Consider the following 13,076-nt stretch of genomic DNA (forward strand, 5'->3'; position numbering starts at 1 on the left):
ATCTTAAGTATATGCTGTTGAGTCAACTCCGCTACTAGCAATACATACCTTTTGAGAATGCCCTTCAGCCCCCCACACCCTTGAAATCTCTCTCTCCCCTGGTCACAACATTTTCAGCCCTCTGACACCAGTCTCTACAATGTGACATCCCATCACCATGGAGCCAGAAACAACAGTAAAATCCCATTAGAGGTTATTTGCTGTCTCTATTCTATTTTAAACTAAAAGAGTTTTGGCTGAAGTTGAGTTTTAGTAAGGACAGATTTTCCTTTGTCATTCACACCTGTCGTCCACAGTGTTAAATGCTGGCTTGATCCTTAAAGTCCATTTCAAGGAAAATGTTGACCCTCCATTTCTCCCTCTTAAAAAAATAAAAATAAATGAACTTTACAAAGTGATTTTTACTTACCTGATTCTGCCATCAACATCCCTCGGTGCTGCCTTTTCCGGCATTGGAGACCAGCGATTCACTGTTGTAATCTGGGCCCTCCAAACCAGTTTGAGCATCCCCTCATTACATGAGCATGCCATTGCAGTCTTCTGGAGCCTTGGATGATACCATTGCAGGACAACCAATGAAAAATGTACATGTCATCCATGCAGCAATGTGGGCACCTGAATAAGGATCCTCCATCTTTACAGTGGTGAAGAGAGAAGACTTGAGACCCAGAGTGTCATATGATCATTAGCCAGTGGGCGGTATTGATTGCGGAAGTTTCCTGGCCGGAGTTGAACTTGAAAGATGCTGCACCCTCACAACTTGCTAATACAGGCTAGGAAATCTTGTTCGATTGCTGCTTTTTGTCTTGGTACATTGCCCTATTAGGAGTGCCAGTGGGACTAGAGCATTCCAAAAACTGGCCAAGTAGACTCCTTTAGACGGTCGGATTGTGCATGTACATCTGACTGTCTCTTAATGATATTGGCAGCTGATAGGACTCCATGCCATTGGTTACTGGCCAGCGAATAAACACAGTTACTGCTGCAGACTGTGGCAGCTGATTTATCTCAAACTAGAAACAGACTTCTGGTTTAATATCCTGAATTCCTGAAGATACCTTGACGTTCTGAAGTGGGCGTCCTTTCCCTGGCTCTCGTTTTCTAGAAAGTGTCTCTAGCTAGAAATATTTTGGAAACATCCCCGGAGCTTTTCTTAATCGCGTCTGGCAGAGGGCAGCGACAGAAGGTCCATTCACGAAGAAGGAGCTCGAGAGACGGATTAGGGCCCCTGAAAAATGTCTCCAATTAGTCACTGGGGGCTTTCCGTGCCCTCTCTAAGAGGCTGCAATTTAGGGCCTTGGCCTCTGTCTCTCGCCTTATTGTGCTTGGAAGGATGAATCCAGGTCCCCAAAGGATGGTGGTTTGGAGTGATGCCACAGAGCAGACGAAGGGACCTGTAGGCAGCCATCTATCTTGTTTTCTCATTGCTGGCCATGTGCCATGTTGTCCGGCGCAAGGTTTGTGGTTTGGGGCCCCTCCAGCACATACAGCCTGTTTACTTTGGATAAACAAGGTGTTTCTGGAGGTCTCTTGTGTGTGTTGGGTATATAGCAAACTACACGGGAAGTTGCTGCAGTGAACCCAGTGGAAGTCTGAATTTTTGAACGTCAAAGTTCTCATGTCTCCGAGAGCCTCATGAAGGGACTAGACCCTGAACCCCTTCTGCTTCTGAAGTTTGGTGGAATTTTTTCTTTGCAGTTACAGCCAAACTTCTGTGTTTACAGCATACATTATATCATAGAACATTTTCTTAAAGGACAACTCTCTTTTAAACACAATTTACTTCTATACTAACCATATAATATGGACTGTAAAGTCATTTCAGTTTGAAGAAAAACTGGCATTGCTGGAGTGCATTTAAGCAGGAAGTGGCTGCAAAGAGGCAACAGGGGATCAGCAGCAATGAGAGGCAAGAAAGGAAGGAAAAAAAAGTGAAAACAATATTTTATTTAAATAAAAATATAATTGTTTATGATACACAGCACACATGACAATAAATGTCATCCAGTTAGGGTCCTCATACTTGTCATACATTTGTATAAATGTTAGGAGCTGTGCATATTCACATGTCCTAGCTCACTGCCATAAGGGTGACCTAGGCAAGTTTGCCTATTTTGAGGGCGAGTTGAAATTTGTCTAGTTTGAAGGTGAGCAAAAGTCTGCCTATTTACAGTGATCTTAGAGGCAAAGTGTGATCATTTTTAGTCAGTTTTTTTTTACATTTATATGTTTTCGCTTGTGTATGTTGTATTTAATTTGTTCAGTAACTTCTTTACAAACCAGTGCATCCTTGACTCACAGTTTGAAAAACAGCCTAACCTTTCTTTTTACTAAAACCATCCTGACCTATGTAGCTGTAGCCGTCTGTGTGACTGTCCCTTCCCTGCTGGTAGATTGAAAGGTGGATTAAGGCGTCTTGGAAAAAAACACACTGTGTGTGTGTGTGTATGTATGTATGTATGTATATATATATATATATATATATATATATATATACACACTGTATGTACAGCCAGCAAGCTGGGACTCTTTTTTCAGAATACACTGATCACTGGCTGCAGCCCATTAGATGCTGATCGCGAAACATTTTCCAGCAGTCTAACGATCGACTTCTGTTGGGCAAGAGTGGCCAAATATGTATCAAAATTTGGCCAGTCCCTGCTGAACTAACCAAATTTCAATCCATCTATGGCCAACTTTATATTGTATGACTAAAGCTTTGTGGAACCATCTCGTCTATTTGAACATCCCATTCTTAAGCCATGGCCATTATATTAGGAGTTGACTACATTTGTGGCCATAACAGCCTTCACCTTTCTTGGGAGACTTTTCAGAAGATTTTGGATTATGTTTGTGGAAGTTTTTTCCCATTCAGGCAAACGAGCCTTGGTGAGGTCAGGAACTGATGTTTGGCAAGAAAATCTGGCTTGCAGTCTGTATTCCAATTCATTCCAAAGGTGTTCAGTAGGATTGAGGTCGGGGCTTTGTTTAGTCCACTCAAGTTCCTCCACACACAGATTATATTTGTTGGCAGGTGAGATAATATGACACCTATAGGTTTCAATCCTGTCCATCATGGAGGTACGATCAGACCATATGTTTGTAGAACTAAAAGTGACAAAACAGCCTTGCTTCGATGGGCAAGTTTGTGGAATTTCGAGTGACAGAATAGTCTTGCTGTTAATCTTTGGAAACCACAAATAACCAGATCATCTGCAAAGCTGATCTGTAACAACTGGGGAGACAATGCCCAACTAACTTTCTTTCCCAGTATACCATTAGAGGGCAAAATGGCATCTCCTGTCTCAGAAGTTTTTTTTTTTCTGTCCCAGTTACCGGTGCTGGTTCCTATTTTGCAAGAATGAGATCTGTACTCTTCTATTGCGCTCTATCATGACAGAGAGATTAATGGAAGCATTGAAAGATTGTTTTCCTGTGAGATCCCAGTGCTGGAATAAGCTTTGATGGACTTATTCAAACAATAGGAGAGGACTGTAAGTACCCAGCAGAAGTTTGACACTTGGCCTCTGTCTGCTCTCTAGTTGCATTAGGAACACTGACTGGATACTGGACTGTTTTCCCAAAAGTTTGTTAAAGATTCATTAAGCATTAATCAAAACCTGAACATCAGAATGATCTCAATGAAGTAAGCAAACTTGAAATATTTTGACATTTTTTGAGGAGAATAATATAATTTAAGGATGAATGGTCTTGGTGCCAGTTGGTTTTGGTTTCAACAATAATCAATATCATTCCCTTTGCAATTTCTGTCGCTGGGCAACACGGACTTTCAACTCCCTTCAAAGGTTTTCTATGGGGTTGAGATCTGGAGACTGGCTAGGCCACTCCAGGACCTTGAAATGCTTCTTACGAAGCCAGTCCTTCGTTGCCCGGGTGGTATGTTTGGGATCATTGTCATGTTGGAAGACCCAGCCATGTTTCATCTTCAATGCCCTTGCTGATGGAAGGAGGTTTGCACTCAAAATCTCACGATACATGGCCCCATTTATTCTGTCCTGTACATGGATCAACCGTCCTGGTCCCTTTGCGGAGAAACAGCCCCAAAGCATGATGTTGCCACCCCCATGCTTCACAGTAGGTATGGTGTTCTTTGGATGCACCTCAGCATTCTCTCTTCTCCAAACACGACGAGTTGTGTTTCTACCAAACAGTTCTATTTTGGTTTCATCTGACCATATGATGTTCTCCCAATCCTCTTCTGGATCATCCAAATGCTCTCTAGCAAACTTCAGACGGGCCCGGACATGTACTGGCTTAAGCAGGGGGACACGTCTGGCACTGCAGGATCTGAGTCCCTGGCGGCGTAGTGTGTTACTGATGGTAGCCTTTGTTACGTTGGTCCCAGCTCTCTGCAGGTCATTCACTAGGTCCCTCCGTGTGGTCCTGGGATTTTTGCTCACCGTTCTTGTGATCATTTTGACCCCACGGGGTGAGAACTTGAGTGGAGCCCCAGATCGAGGGAGATTATCAGTGGTTTTGTATGTCTTCCATTTTCTAATTATTGCTCCCACAGTTGATTTGTTCACACCAAGCTACTTGCCTATTGCAGATTCAGTCTTCCCAGCCTGGTGCAGGTCTACAATTTTGTTTCTGGTGTCCTTCGACAGCTCTTTCTACCTATGATGCCAATTACAGGCCTTTCTCATCTTTTTAAGTGGGAGAACTTGCACAATTGGTGGCTGACTAAATACTTTTTTGCCCCACTGTATATCTGGCAGCAGAGGGGAAATGTCCAGTACTGTTTCTGAAACACAGCGCAGCTTATTGTACATAGTACAAGCTACTACAATATATTACAGACCAAGCAGCAGACAGTCCGTTTTGGCATGCAAATAATTAGTTTATTCCAAGGTGGACCAAACCTGGAAACCTGGAGTTCTTGTTTAACCTATGGCCAGGATTTAGATTTGCACACTGATGAGACTGTTCTATGGGTTTTGAGTAACTTGACATATATTGCACAGGCCATCAGGCCCATCTCAATTTCAATTCCTCCCTTTTGCTGCAACTACAGAACCAAATTACAGTGTTGAGCTCTCTTCATCAAGAATGAGCGTCTTAGTGCTGATGGAGTTGGCCTTTAATTATGGCTAACAATATTTTGCATTCCATGTTAAAACTCCTCATATAATCCAGGCAGGGCTTCTGTGTGGGAAGACCTATAGCTTTATTGCTTCAGTATATTCCACACCAGGCCAGCCTCCTCCTCACATATAACGCTGCGCGCTGAGAGAAACTACTTGAAGATCCAGTTTAATTTCATCGCCGTCGTCTGTAGGTGAACATCAAACGAGGGCCGTTTCCTGAGCCGAAGAGCCATGGCGCATCTAGAGAGGCTCTTAAAAGACTTAACACAAACCATTTCCTTCTGGTAATAATAGAAAAGTACTTGCAAGCTTTTGTAACACAATCCCTCAGCCTCTCCTGGAAAGCTCTTCTCCTTAGAAACTCGCTCCATGTTCGCCATCTGGATTTCATTTTGTTTCTCCATGCTGTTGAGGCTCTGGAGTCCAGGCTGCAAGTCCGCCAACACTGCTGATTGGAACAGACTTCTGGGCAAGTGGCCGGATCTGAAATGGATCATTTGGGAAATGTCTTCGATGGGCAAGAGAGCTAAAATAAAACATTGTTTTAGCCGCTTGCTGGGCCTGTGGTTTTTTTACACAATCAATAAAACTGAATTCCAACCTTAAACTGGCCATGCATTATTAATTATTTTTTTTTGTAGGTTTTAGAATACACTGATCAGTGGTGGCAGCCACTGATTGATAGAATTTTCCAACATGTCCTGTCGACAAAAGCTGAGTGAACAGCTTTGGCGTTTAGTCTTATACATTTGTACAGACTCTTCGCATTTACAGAAGTTGCTTACTCCAATTTTACTACACGCTGTGAGCTTCTCCCAATGTGCAATAGAAGCTGGCACAATTCAGATAGAACCTGCCACATTTCCATGCTGTGGGACATCCAACATCTAGCCTCTTCCTCCCCAATCTATTATCACCCCAGGCCGTCATGGACATGCTCCCTGGGGGTACATTATCACCCTGGCCTGGGCTCACAGTAATCTTGCACATGTCCATACTTTGCAGGACGAATGATTGAGCACAACCACCTCTGCAGGAGAAGTGGAAGAAGGACCTGTGACATTACAGACTTGCCCAAAGACTGGAAGGGGAAAAATAGCTTGTATAAAGTGATTTAACTTAAAAACAAAAGAAAAAGTTTGGGGTGGGGGAGTAATTGTTGGGGATTGGGGTATACACAAAAGGTGTACTCTACTCCATAAACAATAAAACCTGACGCCGAGGCCTAAAAGCTGGCACCAAGACATACTGCTGCCTGTCTTCTATGTACAATTTAGGGTTCACAGAGAAATTAGTCGTGGGCTCATAGATGACAGTCAAGCAAATCCTGGTGCCTGTGCAGTTCTTGGTTGTGGGCACAAATGTCAGACACAGATCAGCTCCTGCTACAGTCTTTCATCTTATCAATTGCTACATCGTTACAATGTTTCTGCTTGATCTCTGACATGTCAGGTATGTATTCAGAATTTTAAAGTTACAGAAAGAGCCATTTTATTTTTCGTTGGAGACAATTATTTGTAAATATCATTTATAGGATTTGTGTGAACAAAAAAAAATCAGCAGAATAAGTTGAAAAGAGTTGGACTCACAGATGTAGGCATGAACCACACAGTGCGGCATCTGTGTGCAAAATATTTTTCTTCATTACTGAACAAAGAAAAGCAGAATTTTTCTTTTTAAAGCATCATTTACTAACAGCTGCTCACTAACCATCTCGGCTACTCATGCCACTGAAGACGATGCTAATTTCTTCTAACTTGGCTCTCCTGCACCTGCTCTGTGTCTTCTGTTTCTCACCTACTGACATCTGTGTTCCTTTATGCCTCGTTTTTCCCCTGCAAGACTAACCAGCATGGCATCTGTTGAAGAACTGACAATGCGAACACCAAGGCAGAAAGGACATGTTAGAGACTGTGGCCTTCAAGCTGGCTTTTTTCCCCCTCTTCATTCTGATGTACTTTTTTGTATCTGCAATGACCTAAATGATGTTTCTGTCACACTTGACGACTCCGGCTGTCCTGGCTGTTCTGCTCTTCATCTCTGTCCTGCTTTACCTGAACATCTCTGGTCTTTTGCTTTGGCCTCTGTGATCCTCGAAAAACTCTTTGACACAGGAGTCTACTCCTGATGAAATCTCCCTTCCTTTCTGCAGGACGTCATGCATCAGAAAGATGACCGCATCGAAGAGCTGGAAGAGGCTCTGCGGGAAAGTGTACAGATTACCGCAGAGCGGGAAATGGTTTTGGCCCAAGAAGAGTCATCAAGGATCAATTGTCAGAAGCAGGTCAGCTACTGTGTATTTTTTTTTTTTTTGAGGGGGTGGGGGTGGGGGACAGATCTCGTGTCCTCTCCAGAACTGGCATCAAGTTAATTCTAGAAGTTGGAACAGTTACAGACTAACCTTAACCCTTCACATTAGTTGTTTATATTATCTTTTTTTTCCTACTTCTAAAGTCTGTTTTGTAAGCAAATGAGTAGAAAAAACCCTCAAAACTAGTACATTGATCAACATTTCTAGTATTTTTTGATATATTCATAATATACCTCCACTGTACGCCTGCTATGTAACTGCTATAAACTGTTAATTCAACAAAAGTTCCAACAGAAAGAAAACAAAAGAGCATGTTTGCTGGAAAATGTAATCATGTATAAATCCCCATCAGACCAAATTGTACAACACAAACATAACAAATAAAATTGCTTAAAACCAATATCATAGAATTCGGATAACAACGTTCCACACTATGCACTATTTGGCCAAAAGTATGTAGACATCTCATCAGGTAGTTGGGTTCATATTTTATCAGTAATGGGTGCAATGAATACTACCACATACACAAAACTCACCTATAGGCCTACAAACACCTTGCCCGTCCAAGGTCTCTAAAGTGACTTTACAATAAAAGACCAAAACTAAAACGCCATTACTATACTTCACTGTAATTTTCTTTATAGTGCTTTATTAATAATATTACTATCAAACATCAAAACATGAACACCACAAATGCCATGTCCCCATATTAAGTCCATTTATTGTATGTTATTTATTGAATGTTTAAAATACCAACCCTAGTAAAATCCCACGCACCAAATTCTCTGATGTAAGGAGAGTTCTCCTACATAAAAGTTTGACAGTACTGTCAATCCAACTTCTCCAGACAGTTGATATTAATGTCCAGAAGGAAAGGGCATTAGGATATGTATTGTCAAAGGAAATAGCCAGCACAATCAAAAATGTACATGCTTCTTGATGCTGTGAAGAAAAGAGAACAAACCGTATGTATTTAGTGTATAGTTTTCTTATCAAAAAAACACATCACTTTAGGAATGACAATTAATGTTGAAACAATCATATCCAATGATGTTAAAAATAGGTATCGTACATTAGTGATCATACACCGCCAATTATCATACTGTATCAGACTGTCCCATTTGACTCTGGGGTACACTCATAAACCCTCGTGGGATTCATACTCCTGAAAGTCCTCCCAATGTTGATCCATAACAGCAAAGTGGTAATGGTGATCAGGGTGACTACATAAGTTTAAGCAAAAAAGATGTGGGACCAATACCACTGGATGTTTTCAAACACTGTATTGTAGGCAGTGATTTGATAAGCAGAAGAAAAATATCTCCAAATCTTCTCCACAGACAGGTAAGGCACCATTATTCTTCACAAGGGCACTTTTGGTCTGTCCGGATTTATCTAAATACAAGAGGCATGTGTATTCTTACTTGAATTTTGGTGTATTTTGTGTATTTCTTTCAGATCTGTGCAGTAATCCAGTGTGAAACTTTGTCTCTGTTATGGAGCTTTCTGTAATAAAAACTGGTCACTGCTGCTCTCTTACCTTGTGCTGGATGACTGGTCTTGTTTCCACTCCTCCTGTAGTTTTCTGCAGGCAGCCTGTAGTGGATGGAACTTGCTCCGTCCCCCCCGTAGCTCTCTGCACAGGCTCTGTCGAGCACAGTGATAATATCACTGCTACTTTTGCAAGGTAATAATTGGGTTTGCAAGGCATTTGGTGAACACAAATTGAATTTAAATCCAGTATGGCTACTGTGAATATATTTACATGGGAGTTTTTCGCTTGGAGTGCAACCTTAGCTGTACAGTAGAAACCGTTGTTCTGAATTGCCTCAATAGCTTGTCACTTGATCAAGTATGGAAGCATTGGTAATGTGATCTCTGCTAATGAGGCTTAAGGAACAGTGATATGTCATGTGACCGGTGCCTAGACTTTTAGTTACTTAACCAGTATACGTAGACCAAACACAGGTTTATCAACAAAATAAAGTATTTTGGTGCCTTTCTCCATTTATGGAAACGTAAGACAAGATAGGCAGAATGGGGGTCGAGGTAGTACAATTGTCCTTTAATATACCACCACCCAATTGCCTTTCTTCCCATTACAGCAATCTTCAGTGAGTGGCTTTGTCTGCCGCCATACATTGTTTCTTATGACACATACACACCATGGCCCTAATCCTTTTATGAACAAGCCATCGTCTGCTTCAGGCTGCTAGGAGTATGGCTCATACATGGGAATGAATAGCGATATCAATATTTGTGTGCATTAAAAATTGGACTTGGGTAGAAATGTGTTACCAAATGTATAGTGGTGTTTTGTGTGGTGTTGCGTGTGAATGACACATTGGGAAGAGGTTCCAGTGCTTACATTTGCTTGTTGTGTTTTGTCTTCCGCCTAGCTCAACTGTAAAATTTCTAGGAATATTCTGTTTCTAATGTGTTTCCAGTTTGTGTCTTGTCATTGTGATTGAAATGTGGCAAATATGGTCAGCACCATCTCTTGGCTTGGTGGGGAGGTATTGCAGAATGTGTAACCCATTGAAATGTTGGTGCAGTTGGAGAGAGTTTTCAGTACTGTAGCATAGATGTGCAGTGTCTGCTTTAGTGGGAGGTGTTCTTGTAGTATGACATGTTGGCACAGTATTGTCTAGTGCAGGGGTGGGCAACTGTGGCCTTCCAGCTGTTGGTGAACTACAAGTCCCATCATGCCTCTGCCTTTGGGAGTCATGCTTGTAACTGTCAGTTTTGTAGTGCCTCATGGGACTTGTAGTTCTACAACAGCTGGAGGGCCACAGTTGCCCACCCCTGGTCTAGTGTTTGGCTTGGTAGGTATGTGATGTATATTTTTGTAGAGTACACTTGTCTTCATGTCAAGTTGAACCCTCTTAATTTATTGCTGTAATGGTGAGGCTGCATATACGGTAATGACTGTACCTCTTTTCTAAAGGGTTAAATACCCCCATGCTAGCAGCAATAGGAGACTAACAGCAGCCCAACTCCCCAACACACTCCCCTGAACACTGCTCCAATTAACAGCTCTGCTCAGGGAGTGAGAATCATGTTCATTAGAGCAGTGTTTAGTTGGGCATATGAGACCGTAGGAGGAGGTGTGTGAGGGCCTCGGGTCTGTGGTCTGGTCTGATCTGTGTTGCAGCTCTGTTATGTGCTGACAGTACAAAGTTAATTAAGCTGTTGTTGTACAACCTATCTGATAAAAGAAATAGTGAAACAATGGCATATTTATTACTGTATATGCTGCCTGGCTGCATTACAGGAATAAATCAAGAGGTTTCAATTAGGTTTTAATGGCATTATAAACCTTCCTACGTGCACCTGTTTTTCACCTGTAAGGGTGTCAGTTGATGCCTTGTGCACACATCCCAGAGTCATGCTGCATAGCACTGCACAGGTTAACACATGAGCTATGTCTGTAGTCTGAACTGACACTTCCTGTGAAGAGACTACATATTCATCAGTCCATGGGTCTTTCAGTCTAGTGTTCTTCAGACGAGGGTTAATTAATTGGATCTGAAACAGGCAGAAGCAAGCAGAGCAATTAACAGAGAGCTCAATATGCAGTCTTTCATCACATTAGCAGTCCCACATTCATGATGCAACACAGAGGAAATGGTAAGGCATGGATTGTGACCTGGAACAAGAAATTAATTTTCCCTTTAGCAAGTTAGGTGGATTAATGCATGGGAAATGAGAATCATTCTGCCTTGATATTACAAACTACAGCCCCAACACATGAGTCCATCATTACAAGGTAAGGCAAACAAATGACACAGGGAATATAACTATAGGAATACCTATTTAAAACAACAAAAATATTTGAAAGTGTACAATGTCTTTAAGCTTAGCACAGTAGTTTTGGCTAATCCCTGCACAGTTTCAACCTGATATAATTGCATGCTTCTTTCCTCTCTTGAATCTTCTGCCTGCCTGAAGTTGTCTTGTGAATTGATGCATGGCGCCAGCCTTCCTGCCTTTAAATGGTGCAAGGTATGCCAAAATTACCCTGTGATTGGCTACCCTTAACTGCCTGTCCCTATCCCATACCACCACCAACCCGATTTCTAGGAATGCTTGTGTTAAAGGAGTTGTATGAACATAGCCCAACTTTACAACCAAACTTGTCTCTCTCCCTCTTGATCACACCCCAATGTTAATTTCTGCTTTTATTTTGTTCCTGTAGTGAGAAATACAACCCCATGTCCAAAAAAGTTATATTGGTGCGTAAAATGTACATGAAAAAAACACAATGAAATGATTTGCAAACCTCATAAACCCATATTTTATTCAAAATTTAAAACATATCAGATGTTTAACATTTTTGCTGCCTGGTCCATACAAAGACAGCAAGGGTTTTACACTGCTGCAGCCACCAGGATTTTGTTGGGTATCTGTTTTCTCAGAGCAAACTCGTCTTTTATATTTTACCACAAATTGGGTAATTTATTGTGTTTGTTTACCCCAAAATTAACTTTTTGACATTTTGCATTTCCTAGATCCTTGAGGTAATATTGTGTAATTGTGTAATATAAAAAATGGAACTACCACTGTTTTTGTTCTATTTTAGAAAATATATAATGGTTTCGGGGTTTATGCAATCTTCAGGTATAAAATTATTTTTTAAAAGTGTGTGCAAAAAACGCAAAAATGATGCACCATTTTATGAAAAATTAAGGTAATTTTTAAATTGATGGAAGCAACATGTCTAAAAAAAAAAAGTTGAGACAGGGCAACAAAAAGTGGCAGAGAAAGTAGTACTAACATGGAAGAGCTGGAAGAACATTTTGCAACTAATTAAGTTAATTGACAACAGGTCAATAACATGACTAGATCTAAAAAGAGCATCCTCAAAAATCAGAGTGTCTTAGAAGTAAAGATGTGCAGAGGTTCACTAATCTGTGAAAAGCTGTGTCTAAAAATTGTCAATTTCAGAATAATGTACCTCAGCATAAAATTGTAAAGACTTTAATTATATCATTAGCTACAGTACGTAATATCAAAAGATTCAGAGAATCTGGAAAAATCTCTGTGAACAAGGGACAAGACCAAAATTAAATTTTGAATGCTCGTGATCTTTGGGTACTCAGATGGCACTGCTTTAAAAAACACAAAAAAATGCAAGGTAAAGCTGTATCGTGCAAAGAAGAAGCCATATCTTATCTGAACACGATCCAGAAATTCCGCCATCTCTGTGCTCATTTTAAATGGTCCGTTGCTAAGTGGAAAACTGTTCTGCGGTCAGACAATTCAAAAATTAGACATTCTTTCTGGAAACCATAGGCGCCATACCCCCTGAACTAAAGAGGAAAGGGACCTTCCAGGTTGTTATCAGTGCTCAATTCAAAAGCCTACATCTCTGATGGTATGGGGTGCATTAGTGCAGATGGAATGGGCAGCTTGAATATTTGGAAAGGAGCCGTCAATACTAAAAGATATATCCAGGGTTTAGAGCAGCATATGCTCCCATCCAGATGACATCTTTTCCAAAGAAGGTCTGCATATTTCAGCAGGGTAATGCTTAACTGCATAATGCATCTAAGACAACAGCATGGCTTCATAGTAGAAGAGTCTGGGTGCTTAACTGGCCTGCCTGCAGTCCAGAGCTTTCACCAACTGAAAATATTTGGTGCTTTTTAAAACAA

General features: G+C 41.2%; 1 protein-coding gene across 15 annotated transcripts in view; it reads left to right on the forward strand.

Annotated features, from left to right (window-relative positions):
• The window catches only part of ERC1 (ELKS/RAB6-interacting/CAST family member 1), a 352,762-nt gene that overhangs the window by 226,757 nt on the left and 112,929 nt on the right, over positions 1-13,076 (forward strand). For 8 of the 15 annotated variants that reach the window (XM_089671795.1, XM_089671796.1, XM_089671797.1 and 5 more), the window contains one exon: positions 7,261-7,392. The exons of the other annotated variants lie outside the window; for them this stretch is intronic. In XM_089671795.1, coding sequence (XP_089527921.1) covers positions 7,261-7,392 — 132 coding nt within the window. The remainder of the gene's footprint in view (positions 1-7,260; positions 7,393-13,076) is intronic. 15 annotated transcript variants of the gene reach the window in all.

Source organism: Staurois parvus, unplaced genomic scaffold, assembly GCF_062004578.1.
Source record: "Staurois parvus isolate SC_StPar_1 unplaced genomic scaffold, SC_StPar_1.0 ptg000114l, whole genome shotgun sequence".
NCBI lineage: Eukaryota > Metazoa > Chordata > Amphibia > Anura > Ranidae > Staurois > Staurois parvus.